General features: G+C 51.5%; 10 protein-coding genes across 10 annotated transcripts; 1 reads left to right on the plus strand and 9 right to left on the minus strand.

Annotated features, from left to right (window-relative positions):
• Positions 1–824: 824 nt before the first annotated feature.
• On the minus strand, positions 825–1,763 carry J4E92_002036 (uncharacterized protein; the record flags this gene model as incomplete). Its single annotated transcript, XM_051493442.1, has 1 exon — positions 825–1,763. One exon carries the CDS (start codon positions 1,761–1,763, stop codon positions 825–827), a length of 939 nt encoding a protein of 312 aa, XP_051356673.1.
• Positions 1,764–3,610: 1,847 nt separating this feature from the next.
• J4E92_002037 (uncharacterized protein) lies at positions 3,611–5,366 on the minus strand (the record flags this gene model as incomplete). Its single annotated transcript, XM_051493443.1, has 2 exons — positions 3,611–4,726; positions 4,782–5,366. The coding sequence occupies 2 exons, from the start codon at positions 5,364–5,366 to the stop codon at positions 3,611–3,613; spliced, it is 1,701 nt and encodes a 566-aa protein (XP_051356674.1).
• Positions 5,367–6,341: 975 nt separating this feature from the next.
• Positions 6,342–7,251, minus strand: J4E92_002038 (uncharacterized protein; the record flags this gene model as incomplete). Its single annotated transcript, XM_051493444.1, has 3 exons — positions 6,342–6,459; positions 6,537–6,823; positions 6,910–7,251. 3 exons carry the CDS (start codon positions 7,249–7,251, stop codon positions 6,342–6,344), a joined length of 747 nt encoding a protein of 248 aa, XP_051356675.1.
• A 386-nt stretch (positions 7,252–7,637) lies between these two features.
• Positions 7,638–8,664, minus strand: J4E92_002039 (uncharacterized protein; the record flags this gene model as incomplete). Its single annotated transcript, XM_051493445.1, has 7 exons — positions 7,638–7,865; positions 7,915–8,000; positions 8,047–8,155; positions 8,208–8,341; positions 8,392–8,445; positions 8,492–8,528; positions 8,581–8,664. The coding sequence occupies 7 exons, from the start codon at positions 8,662–8,664 to the stop codon at positions 7,638–7,640; spliced, it is 732 nt and encodes a 243-aa protein (XP_051356676.1).
• Positions 8,665–10,288: 1,624 nt separating this feature from the next.
• Positions 10,289–10,976, minus strand: J4E92_002040 (uncharacterized protein; the record flags this gene model as incomplete). The annotated part of the gene is made up of 2 exons (XM_051493446.1): positions 10,289–10,812; positions 10,862–10,976. The coding sequence occupies 2 exons, from the start codon at positions 10,974–10,976 to the stop codon at positions 10,289–10,291; spliced, it is 639 nt and encodes a 212-aa protein (XP_051356677.1).
• A 535-nt stretch (positions 10,977–11,511) lies between these two features.
• On the minus strand, positions 11,512–12,069 carry J4E92_002041 (uncharacterized protein; the record flags this gene model as incomplete). The annotated part of the gene is made up of 1 exon (XM_051493447.1): positions 11,512–12,069. The coding sequence occupies one exon, from the start codon at positions 12,067–12,069 to the stop codon at positions 11,512–11,514; it is 558 nt and encodes a 185-aa protein (XP_051356678.1).
• Positions 12,070–12,572: 503 nt separating this feature from the next.
• J4E92_002042 (uncharacterized protein) lies at positions 12,573–13,039 on the minus strand (the record flags this gene model as incomplete). The annotated part of the gene is made up of 2 exons (XM_051493448.1): positions 12,573–12,886; positions 12,937–13,039. The coding sequence occupies 2 exons, from the start codon at positions 13,037–13,039 to the stop codon at positions 12,573–12,575; spliced, it is 417 nt and encodes a 138-aa protein (XP_051356679.1).
• A 276-nt stretch (positions 13,040–13,315) lies between these two features.
• On the minus strand, positions 13,316–14,857 carry J4E92_002043 (uncharacterized protein; the record flags this gene model as incomplete). Its single annotated transcript, XM_051493449.1, has 2 exons — positions 13,316–14,743; positions 14,849–14,857. The coding sequence occupies 2 exons, from the start codon at positions 14,855–14,857 to the stop codon at positions 13,316–13,318; spliced, it is 1,437 nt and encodes a 478-aa protein (XP_051356680.1).
• Positions 14,858–15,689: 832 nt separating this feature from the next.
• On the minus strand, positions 15,690–16,251 carry J4E92_002044 (uncharacterized protein; the record flags this gene model as incomplete). The annotated part of the gene is made up of 2 exons (XM_051493450.1): positions 15,690–15,997; positions 16,059–16,251. 2 exons carry the CDS (start codon positions 16,249–16,251, stop codon positions 15,690–15,692), a joined length of 501 nt encoding a protein of 166 aa, XP_051356681.1.
• Positions 16,252–17,873: 1,622 nt separating this feature from the next.
• CHS7 (Chitin synthase, class 7) lies at positions 17,874–18,975 on the plus strand (the record flags this gene model as incomplete). Its single annotated transcript, XM_051493451.1, has 3 exons — positions 17,874–18,108; positions 18,162–18,733; positions 18,784–18,975. 3 exons carry the CDS (start codon positions 17,874–17,876, stop codon positions 18,973–18,975), a joined length of 999 nt encoding a protein of 332 aa, XP_051356682.1.
• Positions 18,976–19,640: the final 665 nt, after the last annotated feature.

The following is a 19,640-nucleotide window of genomic DNA, read 5'->3' on the forward strand; positions in this document are numbered from 1 at the left end:
TAGAGTTTAGTAATATTTACTCTATTTATAAAGCTAGAATAATAGTAATAAGTCTAAATAACTTTTAGTATAGTATAAAGATAAGTTATAAGTTTATTAATTTACCTTAGTAAAACCTAATATAAGCTAATTAGACTCTAGATAGATACCTATAGTTCTTTATAAAAGACTAATAGTATAGTATAATATATATATTCTAGTTTATCTAGAATAACTTAACTAAGTAGAAGAGTCTTACTATTATTAAGCGTTAGTATCTATATAGTCTATAAGGTATACGTATTTAAGAGTAAGTACTATAGTAACTAAGTTTTACGCTACTTCTAATAATATAGTAGTAAATAAAAAGTTTTATACGTTTTTTTTAACTTAAAGCTAACTAAACCTATATATAAGAAGCTACTAGTACGCTTTAGTAACTAATATTATTAGCTTAATATACTAGACTTACTAATAAACTACTAGAGTTATATAGCTACTACTTTTTTTTTCTTCTACTACTAAAAGAAAACTAAATATATACTTATAGTTATAAATATAGAGCGTATAAAGAAGCTTATTAATAACTTAGCTTTAAGATAAGAATAGAGAAATAGTATTCTAAAAAGTAAATATAGTAAATATAGTAGTAAAGCTAATTAATAGTATATAACTTAGTAAGAACTAGTAGATAGAGTTTTAAGTTTAGTATAAAGTAAAAGAGTAGTATTAAAAATATAGAAGAAGAGCTAAGACTATAAAGTAAAGCAGCTTTACTTTTATAAGACTTCTACACAGGTTAAGATCTTAGACTAAGTACTATTTGTAGGCTCTGCTTAACTCTTCTATATATCGATTCGGCGATCGATGCGCAAATGTCCGTTCTCTCGGCAGAAAGGTATGAGCCCTCGAGCGTGACACTCAGGCCATGCAATGGAGTCGTCGTCTTCTTCCAGTACAATCCATCGTATCTTCTTCCTAGCTTCTGGGCGAAGACGCTTCATATATCCGATAGCAACGGCAGCAGCTGAAAACCGCCTATTGTGTTCTGCGAAGAACTCGTTCATGCCGTATGCAGAGCGGGCATATGGTCGCAGCTCGTCTGCATTCCTTTGCAGCTCGTCGAGTTCGTCGTCGGTGGGAATCAGCCACGGCTCGACTGCTGAGCCTTGTGAAGTTTTCAAAAGCCTTTTCAGATAGATGTGCGGCATTTCCGGCGGGTCTGTTGCCGAGCCTGGGCAAAACCGCGGCCTTATGGTATCCAGTGTTGATGCAATGAAATCGCGGGTGATAGAAGGGACTTCCTTCCACTGTTCTCTATACCTGTCGACATCCGTGTCACGCAATGTCTTTGTGTGATCAAGGAGGGGTAGAAACTGGGCGTGGTTTTTTCGAACGTAGTCACGGGCAGCGTCGTCGTACCAATCTGACATTGTGAGCAGTCTTCGTAAAGCTCTGTCTTGCGTATTGGATAGCTCGGTGAGGAGGTGACGGATCTGCGAGTAATTGGGCTTCGTCATAGGTAGCGCAACCGTGGTGAAATGTATCTCGTTGTATTTGACCACGAAGTCGCGCGTTTCTTGCGCGATGAGCTTGTTTACTGTCGCGAGTGCCATTGCGTTCTTTTCCTGATGCGATGCGACAAACTTGTTGGTCGCTGGGTTATAAGTGTAGCCATCTTCACGTCTGAAATAGTATCCATAAATCTCTTCTCGGAGTTCTGCGGGCAGGCCAACGATGCCCTGCTTTGCTAGCACTGAAACGTGATTGAGTTCGTGATCCATTGTGGTCGTGGGTCGCGGAGGGTCGGAGAATGCGTTGCGATGGTAAAGTTGCGGAGAGGCGAGGCAGCTCGGCAAGATGCGATCTTTGATGTGGGGTCGTATCTCATAACTAGCGGGACGCTACGGTGGCATTTAACGAGGTTGGGGAGCGGGCTCCTCACCTACAATTCCGGTCCAAAAGTTACCGGGTCCACAGCCAAAAATCATGTCTGATGCAGACGACGGTGTCAAAGCGTCTGATTCGCTCTCCAATAGCTACCTCGGCAGGCTACCACAGGAGTTGCGAGACGAGGTTTACAAGCATTACTTCACGACGCGTGATGGCTATCGCATCGATCCAACCACGAACACCTTGCGTGCAGTGGATGGAAATCACATTGATCTATCATTAAGATTGACATGCTGCGCGATCGCGAAAGAGACGGAAGGTTTAGCGCTCCAACACAACACCATCCACGCCACGACTACCGAAGAGAAGCGCTTCGCAAGGGAAGCTTACAACTCGTGGAGAGTAACAAAAGGGCATTCCTTCGATCGTCATAGGGCTCTGGTGAAGCTCTCTAAGTGCATCACCCCAAGTGTAGCCGATGAGATCCTGGAAGGGTTCCCTCAGTATAGGGACGCGCTGCAGGAGTTGATAGCAAACACAAATAGGGAGGGGCCAGGTAGGGAATACATGCGCTGCACTCCTCCCACGGCTACAGAGCCCTGGTCTACGGAGCTGAGATTCGTCTCCCGCGCCGTGAAAATAATGAAAGAGCGCTTGGATCTCCCCGGAACACTCTTCAGAGCTATAAGCCAACTGCATTTCTGGGTGCTATCAGAGACCGATCCGGAGCAGCAAGCGCCCTGTTGGGAATTCCAGAGGAAAACGAACCCTTTCGAAATCGCTTTCAGCCGGATCGATGGAAGGCCTGTTATGAAGGAATATAAACCGTCATCCTGCTTCTCCGCAGCGGCCGTGGCAATACGATTCTGGAACGCCCTCGACCCGAAGACCCGCAGGCAAATCCGACGATTCGAAATAGACGAGGATAGGCGCTCCAGATTCTTCCCCATGTGCCATGCGGAGGGCTTCATCCCGTTGTGGCAAGAGAATCCCAAGCTTCGCATCAATCGTCGCGTCAATCTCATGAAAACCATTGTCGAAGAAGCTCGTCAACCTCATATGAAAGCTTGGCATCGGCAGCATGCGCATCATGCAGACAGTAGGTGTTGTGGAAGCTCAAAGCTCAAAATTAAGGCTGACAGTCGCACAGAACTAAAGACACTTTGGGATTGGATCGCCGAGTTCAAAGCACTACATACGGCATTCGATATACCCAAGGGCGCATTCAACCTCACCTTCTACTCTGACACGCCGCCTGAAGACACTAAAGAGATAGCCAATGCCATTCAAGAAGCGGCAGCCTGGCAGATGGCGCTCGACAAAGTAGCGAAGAACGGGAACGCAGGTAACACGCATGCTCTTGGCTTTAATTACTCGGATTACCTCTGGGATCCACGCGGGCTGGCGTGGCAGGAGTTGCAAGATATATCAAAGGGTTCCTCGGTGATCAAGTGCGACTTTGATATGGGCCAGTCTGTGGACCCAAAGGACTTGTATGATGGCAGTGGTCGCTGGCCGCATGAGAGATGGAATAGCCACTGTGCTGTGAATGACTCCAACAGTTGGCGGCTTACGTGGCAAGTACGATAACATCTATCGGTTGCATTTCCACGATATCAATGGAGCAGATCACTGCCAGGCAAAGAAGTATCGACGAGCACAACATTCTCAATCATCATTCCAACTAAGCGAATCTCGCGTCGCGCATCTACCACACCACATCCCCTAAAAGCCTACCCTACGACCCCCCAAACCCCTTCTCCAACCCCCTCAGCCAAATCCCCGCCGCATACGCCCCCGGATCAGGAATCTTACTCCTCTCGCTCCCATCCTCACTAATATACGTCGCGCGCCCAAACTTGGCCTTCATATCCTTCGTGCTATCCGCCTTCTTCTCCGCGACATCCACACTCTTGCTCAGATCCTTGCTCTCAGCCAACGTATTGATGAAAGGGATCAACACGTCCATGACCGTCCTGTCGCCTTCCCGTGCACTGGTGTAGTTCTTGAGGTTCTCGAGAGCGACGGACGCGGAGGAAGCGAGGGTAGAGATATCCAGCGGTGCGTTTTGGGATAGAGTGGCTTTTGATAAAGCGTTTGTGAAGGCGGTGACGAGGATGGAGAGGATGGCGCCGAGGGAGCCGCCGACGTCTTCGACGTTTTCGCCTATACTTTCGAGGAGGGCGAGGATGGGTGGTGGAGAGCTTTCTACGGCGTCGATATTGGCGAGGATGGACTTGCAGACGCCGGCTACGGCTTCGCCGCAGTCACCGTCGCCCATTTGCAGGTCGTATTGCGTGATTGTGGGTTCGGCTGCGAGGGCGTCTTTGCAGGCTTGACGGAGCGCGGGGATGAGTGATGCTGGTGTGGCGGGGCCCTTGTGCAGGAGGGATTTGTCGGCCGCGGCGGCGTTGGCTTTGTTGCGGAGCTCTTCGGTTTCCTTGTTGATGTTGAGGGGCTGGTAGCCGTTCTTCGGCCATGCTGGGGCGTTTGTGGGTGCGTCCAGCAACTCCATGACATCTTCGTCCTTGAGATCCATGGCTTTTGCCATACCGCTCATGTTGCCGAGTGTGATGCTGAAGCCTTGGGCATTCAGCGATGTCTCTAGTACGCCGGCGTAGATGCGTGTCGGCACGATCTTCCAATCTCGCTTCAAGGCTATCAGGGCGAGGTTCACCATGGCGTCGAATTCGAGGTTTGACAGGCCGCCGAAGTTGTTGACGAGCATGACAACGTTATCGTTGGGGTTAAAGGTGACGAATGCGCGGTCGGAGTCGGAGGGGTCGAGAAGGTACCGGAGCATCTCTTTGATCACGTCTTCGGGACTGGGCATCGGAGAGATGGTTCGTAGACCCTGGAAAAGTCAGTTCGCGACCTTAAGCTTGCTGGGATGAGATAGCAAAACTTACAGGCTCGTTGTGAATACCCATACCAACCACACAAGCATCGTCCTGCACACTCTCGAATGCCTCTCGACCAGGCACATGGCAATGATCGAGACTCGTGCCGATAGTAACCAGCTGCGAGTTACCCAACTCGCCAATCTTCCTACACCGCTCGAAAGCCCAGCCTTTCTGTGATGCAGCACCAGCCAGCTTGATGACCAACAAGTTACCAGCCAGTCCTCTCCTACCTACCTTGCCGCTCTTCTCGCGACCCAAGGCAGCGTCTTCCGCCATGCACACAACGTCGACCTTGTAGCCCAGTGCTTGCCCCTTCTCTCTGGCAAGACCGAAATGCAGCATGTCTCCTGTGTAATTTGTTATGCACAGTATGACGCCCTCGTTACTCGGCACGTTCCGTATTCCAGCCATGATCTGCTTGGTGCTGGGAGAAGCAAAGATGTCACCGCACACAGCAGCTGACAGCATGCCGTCGCCGACGAAGCCGGACCATGCCGGCTCGTGTCCTGAACCGCCGCCAGATACAAGAGTGACCTGGTTTGGAGGGTGGGAGAGATTGTAAACGACGCGGTTGGCCTCATCGAGCGCCATGTGGGAGTTGCGTGTGCATAATGAGCGCAGGTTGTGGAGGACTACGCCTTCTGGGTTGGGAAAGAAATGCTTTCTTGACATTGTAGCGCTTCGTATGGATATGTGTAGTATTCAAAAGTCTGAAGGTTGTTAGCGACTGTAATGCAGGTGTGTTTGACAACCGTAGTGTGAAGCCGGGGGCGGACGAAGAACGTACCTCAATTCAATCACGTATGCCAACGTGTACCCAACTCGAAAATAGCGGAATTGGATCCAAGCAATCAAGACACGCGGCGTACCGCCAATTCAGCCGGGCATCGTGCCTTTTAAACAAGTCCCCCGCATCCCCCGCCTCGATCAACATCATGACCATGAACCCCGCTCGTGGACACCCCGTCAACTCAATTTTTCGGTGCCAGGTATTCAACACGCGTCTAGAAGCCTAAAAACGCGCTCAAATTAGCCCGAAACGATGTCAGAATGATATGCTAGGCTTGGGTATACTGCATTCAGATAAGTGGGCTGCTGGAAGCTGGAGAGAGGGTCGTGTTTGCGCCGGGGTTGCCGCTTTGGGAATGCCGGGCGGAAGCTTGGCTTTTGTGGAGGAAGCTCGCATCGGTCGGAGCTCCGAGAGCTATTAGGTCGGCGCCTCGCGACGAGACGCTTGTAGTACCTGCAGTATCCGCGCGGTTCGTACCAACTTGTAATCTTGCGGAATAATTCTGTACCTTGTGAGAGACGTGTGTAACCCTGTCAAAATTCGATTTGGAGCATGTAGGCGAGCCGATCGTATTGATATCGTCGCAAAAGGTAGCTGGCTATGATCGCTCGCTCCTCAGTACCTGTAAATGGACAGAGCGCCGCACCCACAACTCTCCGTTGTCCAGTATCCACACATCAGTACAGGCAACCGGACAATCCATTCAGGAAAAGAAAGATCCCAATGAGGACCATGACCCGCTCGTCAAGCATGATCATATAGCCACACATGATCTTCTAGTCAAACATGATCTTCTTGCCCTTCAACAGTGTGCCACCGAGCAGTTTTCCAACTGCGTATCCAATGTAAGCGCCGGTAACGATGGTGACAGGCCACTTCTGCCATTCGCGGTCCCTGCGTTTCGTTAGCTATGCTCATCGCAAATACGCTGTCGACTCCGGTATCAACGCTGGAGTGAGTCAAGTACTTACCAATCCAAGGGGATGGGTACAGCGCCCAGCCATGCACCGAGCACGGTACCAATCAGTCCTCCGTAGACTTCATCCATCGGCAGAAGTAGCGCGATGATCTGCCTCCAAGTCTCGCCGTCTACACCGTGAACGTATACCAATGGAAGTGTGCTGAGCAGCGCGATGTGGGCTCCAGCGAGGAGAGTGTGCAGGTGATGCGTGGTGGCAGGCGCGCCGAAGAGAACGAGGGTCGCGGTGAGGAGCGGTGTTGCGGCGAGCGTAGTCAGAAGGAGGGATAAGAATGCCGGCTGTGTATCGTATAGTCAGTAACGTTTTCTTTTGGTTGGCTGTCGCGAGTCTAGTGTAGGCTGTACGAGTGGGAGTGTACACGTACGACAATCTTCGAGTTGAGTCCCTGCTCCAGCTTGCCAGGTGCCTTCCCCTTCTTCTCGCCAGGCTTTTTGTTCTTTAAGGAAGGTGTGCCTCCTGTTGGTGGAAGGCATACTGCTACGAATGCTATTTGTAGTACGGCGAGCGGCGCCAGAGTGGATAGGAGCGTCGGCACCGGGTCCGCGACCAATGCGGGAAACTTGAAGGCATAGACCGAGAGGACGAGTATCGGGTGTATATGCGTGTAAAGTCGTGCACTATCGTTCTTCAATGGCTCAATTGGCGGCGCCGTGGAGGGTTGAACCTTTGCCGTCGCGTTGGCGTTGATGACAGTTGTGCTGGCCATGTTTACGAGTGAGATGGAGGATAACGATGCACGCTGCTGTTAACGTGATGAATATGTCAATTGGCGACGCAAGGTAGTGTGAGCGGCGTCTAAAGGAGCGGAAGTGGCGCCTGGCCTGTTGGATTGCTGTAGTCGCGGGTGTTGCGGAGGAATGTCGCGCGTCGGAAAGTTTCGTGATCATGTCCGTGCTGCTCGCTCATTGGTTCAACAGCGGACATCTTTCGAGCACCTCTATGGTTTGAACGAAGTGGTAGAGAAGTGTGAACGGTAATGGAATTTATTGACTGCTTATTTGTTTTGCCCTCGCTTTTGCTCATCTCGTAGCGTGTTTCTCGTGCGACATGTATCTGGGTAGTAGCATTCCTTCAGCATCACCTTGCAGACCTTTACTGCTTCTGCTCACCCTTCTTGGGCAACAGGTTCCTCAAAGACAGATCGTAGACGACGTCCTCCACGTCCTTGACCCTGTACTTCAGCCCATCGCTACGGCGGCGCAAACTGTCGTTCTTGAGGTTGAGGATCTGGAATCCAGCGTGCAAGTCCTTCACGAACTGGTTGATGAGAAGCGGACGCTCGTAATCACCGAGAGTGACGGCGTTACGTGCGAGACGTGTCTGTCACTGTCAGCATTGATGCGGGTTGGAGCTGAGCGAGGCAACGAACAAGTTCCTCGACGAGCGTCATAAGAGAATGGAGGTACTCTTCGAGCGAGAGGTGGAACTCATCGCGGTCCTTGAGGTTCACGGGAACTGCAGTAGTTAGCATTGCGCATGTGCACCATAATCCTGAACGTACTCTTGAAGATCTCGCCGAGCTCCTCGATGGTCAAGAGACGGCCGCAATGTACCTCGCCACCATCGTACTTGTAGCCGCCGAGCCAGCCCCAGAACAGAGCGCTCTCGCACTATCGTGTTGTCAGCATTGCGATGGCGACATGGTGTGATTGATGAACTTACTGCGCCCTGCATCTGACGGCTCCACATGTTGTTGAACTTGTAATACGGCATCTTTGACGCAGCCTGCGACAGCTTGCCAACGGTGTCGATCACATTTCCGATAGGCTCTTGTGCAGCTTTGAGGATGTCGGGTACTGCAGTCAAATTAGTCGTGGTGTCGTTGGACAGGCGAAGAGCGACTCACGCTCGTTGACCGGCGTCGAGTGGGCTCTCGACAACACGAAAGAGACATTGCGATCTAAGTGCTGTCAGTATAGTTCGATACTCTTATTAGATGTGCTTACTGTGCTTCTCAAGCGCCTGGATGATGTCGCGCAGCTCCTGTCGCGTTGTGAGTACGCTATCACGTGCAGCTCCTTCGGCCGCCACTTACATCCCGGGTAGCAGTGTCTTCGTCTACGCGCGCCTGAAGATCCTGGAAGATGGCCGGATTGACCATGCCTGAATTTGCTGCCATCTTGACGTGTATTTTGATATCGGGGTGTTGTTGCAAGGAAGTTCGTGTAGAGGATTGAGCCGACGTTGTTTGTCACGGCAAGCTACAAAATTTCGGTCTTTCACTTCTCACCGCGCAAAGTTGCTTTTACTCAACTGCAAGCTCATGGAATAGGCTAACAGTTCTTTCCAAAGTAGTATCTCGACTAGACAGCATGAGTGCACACTAAATGAGTTCAGCACAATTGTCCTACGATTTAAATGCGGCGCTTTCAAGGGCAAATAAGCATGCGTGCGCCACCACTACTACGCAACATACCGTGACTTCACTCTAAGCACTTGTAAACGGCATCCCATACACACGCTTCGTGTCATCGCATAACTTTAGTCAGGGCTTGCTTTGAGGGCGGGAACTAAATGGCCGTCACAGAGCACACGACACAAACATAGTAATGCTCTCACGTTTATCTAGATGCAAATGACGAATACAAAGGCCCCATCTCAGGCAAGGGATTATGCAATACTTAGGGATGCATCATCGTTGCGCTCACGCAATGAGGATCACATCAATAACAACCTTGACATCATCCAGCTAACAATCTCTTGATTCAATGGCGACGGTATTGACAATGAAGTTCAAGTTCAAGATCACGATCAAACTCCTTCCTTAAGCTACTGGCAAGCCAGTAGTCTCAATGAAAAAGTCGCGTCGGCCAGAGGTAGTGAAATACTGGCGACACTGTGCCAAAGAAGGTGAGCAAGCCCAGAGCCTCTTCGACTAGTTTCAAAAATAAGAATAATCTTGAAGTCACCGTAGTGACCTGGGAAATGTTAGCGATAAAGGCGGTAAAGGGGGTAGGGGTCGCTTACGTTTCAGAGATTAAACTGAAAAGAACAGATACTACACTTGATCTAAGCCAAAAGGCAAAGAGAGCTGGGGAACAGGAGAGGAGGCAGAGGGACGGCAGAAATATATACTGGCCCTGGCCTTGGCGCGCTAGACGTCACGTGAGCCTCAGTAGCGTCGCACGCACCTCTTCTGCCTGCTGTCGGGAGAACTCCGGCGTCCGGGCGCCTGTAGAACATTGCCGGTGATGGTGAGTCTTCAGGCTCCAGTATCACGCATCACCTTTACCTGCTCAGACGCGTCGTACATCTTTGCGTAGCGGCTTCTAGACTCACTTTCACTGTCAGGATATGTCATCGACTTTGCGGCGAGATCCATCCCCGATGGCCATTACCTAGGTCTGTTTCGTCTGAGGATGGCTCTGCATGAGCGTAACGGGACGCGTCGCGAAGTGACCTAATTATCCCGAGTTGGGTACAATGGCAGTATACGTAGTGCTTGAAGTAGCAGCCCCATGTAAGGACGGTGATGTATACGTCGGGGCAACATTTCATCTACACTTTGTCAAGGACAACCATCTTCGCATACGGGTACATTCACATTCGTCTATGCTGATAGCGCGGGAATAGCAATGCTGCCTGTAGAAGACGAGAACGCTCCGTCACCCTCTCGAACAGATGCATACCGCGAGGTGCTCCACGCTCCATGACACCATGTCTCTCCCACTGTAACACTACGGTTAAGCCTTCAATCCCTCCACATCTCGGCAAACCCGGTCCTTCCGCGCTTTCTTGGTACATCACATCCTCTTCATTCCACTCGCCTTCTTCGTAAGCTTCGGCTTGCCACGAACCATCTTGTACCTTATACTCAACTTGACGATGCGACGCTGCTTCGTCCCCGCACTCTTCGCGCGCGTCTGGCGACCTTCCACCTCCTTCGGCTCCGCTTCAACGACAGTGTTTGGCGCACTCATCGCGATTTGTTCTCGAGCGTGGAACTCGCAGCTCAAAAATCTCGCCTCTTCGCAAAACCAGTGGAAACTTGGAGCGTAGCCGGCCTTTTTCGTGGTGTTGTATTCTCGACCTTCGATGAGCGGAACGTCGTCGTAGAGCAGTTGGGTCGCCCAGCTCTCGCCATCCCATCCGACTCTCATGTTCAGCGCTGATATATCAATGCCTTCTTCTTTGACGCGTTCGTCGGCTAGCGAACTGGGCGTCATGAGACCGGTTGCAGCGCGCTCCGATGTGGCTGTCGCGCGGCGTATACGCGGAGCGATGGCGTAGAGGAAGAGAGGGCTGCGTAACAAGAAGCAGAGGTCGTCTGATGCTCGCGATTAGTTGATTGTAGCTATACTGGCCTGGCTCCTTACCAAGGAGTTGTGTCCGATCGTGCGACGGTAGTCTGCCCAACGAATCGTCGAGTGAGCTCTGGAGATGGCTGCGCAACCTATCTTTGGGCTGCCCGAGACGGAGCCTTAGCTTCATCGCTCTTGTCGGTTGTGTGGCGGTTGAGAATACGGGTTGCTGGTGGTCTTCGGGCTGTGTTGTATTCGTTACGGTGGTCGCCCAGAGTGAGAAGTCACAAGGTCGTGAATGGTGAGACTTCCGCGATAGGGCATATAAGTCGAGCCATACTTACTGATGATATTGCCTTAGACCGCGGGCCGACTTTCTCTCACTCGTCAACCCATAACAGTCCTCGTGCGCAGTGGTTAGTCATCATGGGCCTGTCGCTCGTTCAAAGTGAAGGCGACGACCGAACAGGCCTGCAGAATACATCACGATGATAACATGCAAAGTGTATCACCAAAATTTGATGTAGGCTCTAAGATGTTTAGATTTCTGCTGAATGAGATACCAATCTAGGAATGTTATTTGCTCGACGACTTGATGGATTGACTGATTGGGAAGCTAGCGACCACCATCAGAAAAGCGGATCTAAAGCAAGTGCTATACAGAGTCTTTGTACATCCTGCCGCCCCAAATTACACCCACGACGTCGTTGGTATGGGAAGTTGCGCTACTCGACAAGCGCCTCTTCAGCCTCCTCCTCCTCTTTCGCTATACGCCTTTCCTCGGCCTTCACACGGTCCGCCTCATCCTTCTCGCGATACTCCTGCGCCAGTCTATGCACCCTGGCAAAAAGCTCAACCATCGCCTGCCTCTTCGATTCCGTCGATCGACCCTTCATGAGCGTCCAGTCGCCAACCTGAAAGCGCGCAACAAAACCATCAAACCTGACATCATCAGTATTGTTGACCTCTGGCCCGCTTTGGATGGTGATAGCAATACGGTCCCGGCATGCCTTCTCGGACGCGTCGAACTCGTACGGGAACGGATTAGACACTTTGCTGCTTTCTTCGGATTCATTGGATACCGACGAGACATCGCCGTCGACAAGAGTTGTCGAAGTGGAAGGAATAGGTACTGGCTCGATGTTGTCTTCGTTCTCCCAGTCGTAGTGCTGTATGTTCTTCCGCCCTGTATCGAGGAGGTAGATGATGTCGTCTTGCCGCAACGTCAGCTGCTTGGTCGCAAGATAATAGGCATTACTTACCACGCCAAGGCGTGTATTCATGATGGGTAAACTGGGGTATGGTTCAGTCCAACAACACACTATCGATACAGTTATCAAACTGCCAGTCAGGTGTTCTTGCGGCCATGACTTGTTGGATGTTGCTGTATTCTTGGAGTTGAAGATGATACGGGTCCGGCAGCAACAAGCCTATTATATAGTACTCTCGTTTGATGTCAAGCCCAGCCGGTGGTGTGTGCAGCAGTCTAGCTTGCTATCCATGAGTGTCGCAAGATAGCTTGGCTGATCACGCCTTTCCGCATGTTTGCGAAGGCGGCTTCGAGCAATCGAGCTGCATGTTCACGATCTCTCATCAAGCATCACTCGGAGTCAGGCAGCCTTGGATGATTGGATGGTACCGTTAATAGTTTGGTACAAGCCTAGTATACATTATGATAGAGCATATGACAGCCAGCAACAGTCCCTCGCGGCCAAGAGGTGAAGCGCAGGGCACTAGTAATACAGGAAGGCCATGAAGATAACCTCAATGCTCGCCATGAGCCACTTCACTCATACTCTCGTGCCAAAGTAACGACCTTCTGGAACACGTCCAGCAGCGCATCTGCCGGCGAAGAGGTACTCCTTCCCTTGGCCAACACATACCCGTCAACAACGATGAGAACAACACTGCCCTCGAACACCGTCGCGCCACGGGAGTCCTTCTCCGCGCCCTCGTAGCGACGAATATCCAACTTGTTGTTGCAATCGTCACGGTTCTTGGCGCTGAAGGCTGGGCGACTGATGGAATGCTCGAGTGACTCTGTCTGCCAGGCATGGTCGTGCATGAAGGTGGGGTTCGCGAGGAGAGCTTCAATGGCCTCTTCAATGTCTTAGCAAACATATCGACATGTTGAAGAGGGTGAGACGTACTGAGGAAAGGTGTGTAGTCTGAAGCGGTGAGGAGCGGAAGACCACGGTACTTCTGGTCCGCTAGCATTGTCTGGAAAGCGTGTCGTACTGGGTGGAAAGTCATGTTTGGAAGTTGTACTTGTTGGATTGGAGTGTAAATATTTGCGAGTTATGTTTCGGCGGGACCAGGCTTTTATGTGGTCGGCGGGGTGCTTGATCTGATGCCTTACTCATGTACTCGGCTTGTTGATCGTTTGCTGCTGTCACAATGGAAGATAGAACTTTGCCAATTGTAGCGGTATCATCTCGCGGCATGAAGGCGATGTCACCGTGCCCGTGGAGACCCCCTTCTGGACGTTTGGCATAGTCCGTAAAACCCCCATGCAGTGGCGCGCCACACTCACAGAACGAAGAACTCGCGAATCATCTTCTGATTTCCGTTCGCATCAAGGTCCCCAATCCATGTGGCTGGTAGAAATGTCGCGGAGAAGCCACCCTTTTCGTCCATCCCAGCCTTGATTATGCAATTCCATAATCTCGCTTCTTCTACCGGCCAGCCGGTGGTTTGGTCTACTTGGGCTTCTTCCAACTCGATCGCTCGTTTGGACACCGCCACATGTTGCCCCGCATCCCAAAGGCCCTCGCGTGGTGGGTTACGTTCTAGAAGCGCTACTGCCTTTCGTCGGGTAACGGGACAGCGGCATCGAGTTGCGACAAAATAGAGCTGAGGAATTATCGCAATGTCGAAAGTGAAGTGAGCGGTGTTTGGGTTCGTGGGCGGCCTCGAGTCGATGATTGCTTGGGCATGATGCAGGATCTTCTTGAAGTGATCTAGATAGTTGTCGTATGTCTTCTCGATGACTGTTGCTGAGCATGATACGTAAACAAACGTCGTGTGATACGAAACCTTGAGGGCGTTCGCAGCCATTAATTCATCGTTCGAGAGCGCATGATGCTTCTCAAAGCGCTGCATATTCTCGTACCAGAGATGATGGCACGCCAACAGATTGTCGCGTTCTCGATACAGTTCAAGACTAGGATCCTGCCGAACGAGTGATCTTCTTCCCATAATATACAGATGAGTTATAGATGCATTGCGAAGCTCGAAGTAGGCCTGGTGCGCCTCGGAGAGACTCGCAAATGAGCGCTTGGAGTACGAAGCAGGCATCACTTGCAATATCTCCAAATCTTCCTGAATTCTGGCGCCATAGAGCAAAGCTTGCGCCATGCCGCGGGTGAAGATGGACACCAACTTGTCTTCTGTTGAGTTTCTCGAAGGTCCGGACCCGTTCAATGCTACCTTTGGGGGATACGTGGTTTGTAATGAGCCCCGATAGTTCGGTAGTGCCATGCGGGGCGCGTACATTAGTTTGAAGCCGTTCCTCAAATGGGTGAAGGCGGCATGGTAGTTGCCTTGGAGGAACTCAATGCAGACGAAAAGAAGACAGATAACGAGTCCAAGCTCCGGCGAGTAAGTGGCATCGCTCATTCGATTGACTAAGCAGCCAATGGACTTGTTGTAATGAAATAACATGACCTTGCGCTCGTGATTGGCAATGAAGCCCGCGCATGCATGCTTCATATCTCCAGGCTCGGCTTGGCAAAGAGCTCCTAGAGCTATCACGGCATGGCGAACGGCTGGTTCCGAGTGAGCCATCTGCAGTACGATGCGAGACCAGAATTCTTTGTCGAAGTTGGTGGAGAGTGCAGGGCAGGCGCAATGGTAGTAGAAGTCCAGATAGCGTGCACTATCTCCAAGGCCACTTAAGGCAGAGATGGCGTTCTGTGGATCGAAGGCTCGTCCATGAGTCCAGACATGAACTTGGAACTTCGCGTCGTTTGTAGTGTAACCATCGCATTTGCGGCCAGTACGCACACACCTGACAGCATTAGCTCACGGAATGATCCGCGAGAACGGGGAGTCAATGCTTACTTGAGGCATTCTGGCTTCTTCTCATCACATTTGACGCGTCGCACTCTGGAATCGATGTGTCAGCCTTTCGTCACATGCAAAGGTGTCCGTTGCGTACTTGCACGTCTTGCAGCCTGTCTTCACTTTTGGAGCCCGTCTGCGGGTTTGGAAAGACGCCTCGCTCGTCGAAGACATCCTAGATACATGCCAGAGATGGCGGTAAGAGTACAGTGTGACTGCATGATGGAGACGCGTGAGTATGGTCGGGTAGGATACGCGACGAAGGTGCGAGTGTGGCGGACGGGAGACGGCCAATCATGACATCAGCGCCCGGGAAGCATCACGTGCTTTTACGAGCCGACCAATCGTGAGATGTCGAACCCGCAGATGTCCGACCACCTCATACAAGAAAAAAGCCGAACAGGTCTAGAGCCTACATCGACGCCAGGTCACCTATTCTGTATGCTTCCATGTTGATGTAGGCTGCAGGCCTGTTTAGATTTTTTCTTGGCTGACGTGCGACGACGTTGCAGATCAGGCGCGCAACGACTGTCATTAAGAAGAGTGCAGCATCCAGATGAGGCATTGTATCTTTTCATCGACGGGAGATATGGCTGTGTTTACAAGCTATGTACATGCCCGCGCGCTCCAACGCCAGCTACCGAGTCGAAACTACCTAAGATAGCTTACAAGATGTGGCCGCGCCATTCAAGGGAAATACTGAACATCGCGGAGCCTACAACGACGCTACGCCTTGCCAATTGCTTCTCATTGTCATATCGTAGGCTGCACGCTCCTTCAGTTTCTTCAGCTTCTTCCTTGTCTGAGGAGCACCAACCGCACCAACATGTTTTTCCCACCGCTAAATCTTTGGAGATTTGGCGAGGATCATTGCATGCAACCCCAGAGCGGCCTTCTCAAACCCGTCTTTGGCCAATCCGTAGACCTCCTCGTCTACCAATGGGTCATTCCCCTCCTTCTCGCAGAGGTCGCCCTTGAGAACGATCGTGGGGGCCCCAGTGCGGCCGCGTTCCGGATGGACGGCCAAACACATATAGCTACGTCTACCCTCATGCCCTATGAACATGCAGAGTTGCCAGAGTGACTGTATACCATTAGGACCGAAGATACCGTGTACACCTAGGTTAATGACATAGTCGGACAGATAGTCTGGAAATATCCTAAGTCAGCGGAGGAGAAATCATGTGGTGCAGTGAGAAAGAGAACTTACAGACTAGACGATGCATCGCGTCCGGATTCTCGGCCCACCAGATAGCCAAGGTATCCCGCAGGACTATATATATGCGATCGTAGAGCATCTCGCGAGTGAGACGCTCGAGCGGCTCGCGATAGAACTGCGGCACATACGGTCCTGGCGATGGCTCTGGGGATGGCGAGTTCGACTGTGTACCAATGACGGGCATATGGCCTGTCGGCGGGGCATACGGTGGGGAAGGCGACTTCGACTGCGTACCGATAATGGGTATGCGACTTGTCGGCGGAGCATACGGCGGGGATGGCGACTTCGACTGGGTACCAATAACGGGCAGGGGAGCTTTCGGCTGAGCATGCTGCGCGGAAGTGTGTGACGGTGCGTACGCGGTTGGGGGTATAGCCATACGCGAAGGCTGGAAGCTGGGAACTTTTGGGGAAGGCGGCGATAGCTGGCGTACAGACGTGGTTGGAGACATGGACGGGGACGCTAGACCGGGCGACGGAGAAGTTGAGTAGCCCCTTGGTCCAGTCGTGACACGAAGAGGATTCTGCGCCTGGTAGTCGTGCAGTCGCGACACTGCGTCGTTGGCGGTGCGGGAGAAATCAGGAGGATAGTCGGCCATCGTGTGTGATATGGAGTTGAGACGGAACTTGTTCTTGGTAGAGGACGTCGGCTGTTAAGAGCGGCGACTCAGGACTTGGAAGCTCTCAGATCATCAGGGCAAGCGGTCGAAGGAAGCAGAAGTGGGCGGTGATTGCTAGTGAAGTCGATGGTTTAGGGTCGCGCTCGTCGAGAAGAGATTTCGGGTGCAAAGTGAGAGTGGAATGTGAGTGAAAGAGACTTGCTCATATCTGACGACTGCCTGACCGTGCGGGACTTCCATAGTGACATCCCAATCACGGAAGGCTACCATCTCGTCTCGGTGCAAATACCAGAGGTTAAGCTATACCATATGGTTTTAGCAGGATGTTGACGCCTGTTCCGACAGAACACGGTTTTACAGATTCACCTCACTCAAGAAAGAACGTGAACACCGTGGAGCCTACATTAATCTGAAAAGATGCAAAGCATGTAACTCAACGTCAACGTAGGCTCTAGGGCGTCCATACTTTTCCTTGAACGAGGTGCATTGCCCTAGGACCCGAGCGGCGCAACGAATCTAGTTTCCAAGTACCAGCTTCCATCAGGCGGGTTTGTCGATGTGTCCTATCGATATTAAACCACGTATGCACAAATCGCGTGCTCTGCAACCTACATTAGCGATAAAACCAAGAAATGACAGAACCCTGAGGCAATGTAGACATCTAGGGTATCTACTTCACCGAGGGGTGCTCGAGCATGCTCTCTTATGTGCGACTACGAGCCGCTGCGGTTACTTCTATTGACATGGTATGATATGGACAGAGGTGACTTAATTCCACAAGGTTGTGAACAAAAGAGGAGGATCGCGACTTTGGTGCGAGTGGCGGCATCACGAGGTGGTATCGTTTCGTTGCCCGGAGAAAATCGTGGAGACGCAAATAGCACGGACTAGCCTGGATGTGGATACGACCTGCAGGGTGGGCCTAGTGCGGCTCGGGAACCTTGGAAGTGTCAACAGTGCGCATTCACTCCTGACAACCGCCCCCATAGTATCCCTGACCCTCGTCGCACCCCACCGCGCCTTCTCTCGTTTCTGTTTACCTTGCGGACATTCACTCGCTAATCGTCCGCACCTTCCTCCGCTATCACACTTCACTCACTTACCGTCACCGACACCAAGCTACCGCCGCACACCGCGCCAGACCCGCCGCAACCCGAGCGACACCACACGTTTCGTAATCCGCCATCATGGGCTTCGGCGACTTCCAGACGATATGCGAAAAGGCACCGATACCACTATGCGCGCTTGTGGGCCACCAGGCGATCAATGACGGCGTGGGCATCCAGACAGAGTGCTATGCGCGCACCATTGAGATTGCGAATACCCTCATTTTCGAGGCGGCGAACGACTTCATGCATATCTTGGCCATGATTATGACCGTTGTCATGATCATCCACGTGCGCTCCAAGTTCACAGCTGTCGGTACGTTTGCGCATTGCCGTCTATAGCCGGAGCAGTTCACTAATGCACAGCAGGTCGCAAGGAAATCACATCCTTCTTCTACATCTACCTCCTTTTGACCATCATATCGCTCGTCCTCGATGCCGGTGTCGCTGCTCCTGGTTCCGCTGCCTACCCGTACTTCGCCGCCGCCCAGAATGGCCTCGTCTCCGCGCTGTGCACCTGTCTACTGATCAACGGCTTCGTCGGCTTCCAACTTTACGAGGATGGCACTACACTCTCCGTCTGGCTCCTACGCCTCTCTTCGCTGGCCATGTTCATCGTCGGCGGTGCCGTAAACCTCTTGACATTCAAGGGCTGGGCTGGACTGGAACCTGGCAACCCCGTCGGCATCTTTGTCGTTACCTACATCGTCAACGCCATCTGCCTCTTCGTATACACCGTCAGCCAGATCATCTTGGTTGTCGGAACACTGGAGGACCGCTGGCCGCTCGGTGATATCTCATTCGGCATATTCTTCTTTGTCATCGGCCAGGTCATTCTATATGTCTTCAGCGACACCATCTGCGACCAGGTCCAACACTACATCGATGGCCTCTTCTTCGCAACTATTTGCAACCTGCTTGCTGTCATGATGGTCTACAAGGTACGCTTATCACTAACATCATCCAATCGAACAACGCTGACAATTTCTAGTACTGGGATTCCATCACTCGCGAAGATCTCGAATTCTCCGTCGGCGTCAAGCAACACAACTGGGAGGTCAAGGAGCCTTTCCTCGAGGAGGACCAAAAGCGCGGCACCATGTACCAGGACTCCGACTACGCTCCATCGCTATACCAGCAACCGTACACGCGCAACTCGCACTACTCCGCCGTCGGCCACTAGGCTCACGACAACATCCCGCTTTGTTTTACTTTCGATGATACATGTTTTGCGCATACCATTTTACGGCATTGGGTGGAGTTTATGGCGCACATCAGCTTCGGCAAAATGCTTCAGCACTGTACTACTGCCTGTGAACGGTAACTTTTGGAATTTGGAGGAACTGGGAACCGCAAAAGCACTTGGTAATGTGCTCTTTTGCCGCCTTTTGCAGACGAGATCATGACATATTTAGCGCTTATATAGTAATATCAACTCTTTACAATCGACCGAAGTCCTCCCTGCGCACACCATCGTCTCATACAAGGGAGGGGACGAAGAGGTGCCTTACAGTCTACACTAGTTCAAAGACAAGCCTACGACAAGATCTCAAGGTAATGTAGACTTCTAGGGCATATACTCTCTTGTCTCTGTAGGTGGGTGTTTTAATGTATTCTTTACATCGGGTCTTGTCCGAGCCGAGGCTTCCTGGGGCCGCGTGTAAAGCGCCGGAGCAGCACAACCCAACCCATCTCCATCTAGCAAGCAATGCAAATACCATTGCTGCTGACAACCTTGGAAAACTGTCTTCACAAAATTGTGGTACATTCACCGCTCGAAGTTTGGGAGAACCTTACTCCGGCCCCTTCCCCGGATTCGCTGCATTGATGATACGCTAGTGAGCGGGT

This window comes from Alternaria infectoria (genome assembly GCF_024043175.1).
Source record: "Alternaria infectoria strain BMP 0036 chromosome Unknown scaffold_2, whole genome shotgun sequence".
In the NCBI taxonomy this organism is placed as follows: Eukaryota; Fungi; Ascomycota; class Dothideomycetes; order Pleosporales; family Pleosporaceae; genus Alternaria; species Alternaria infectoria.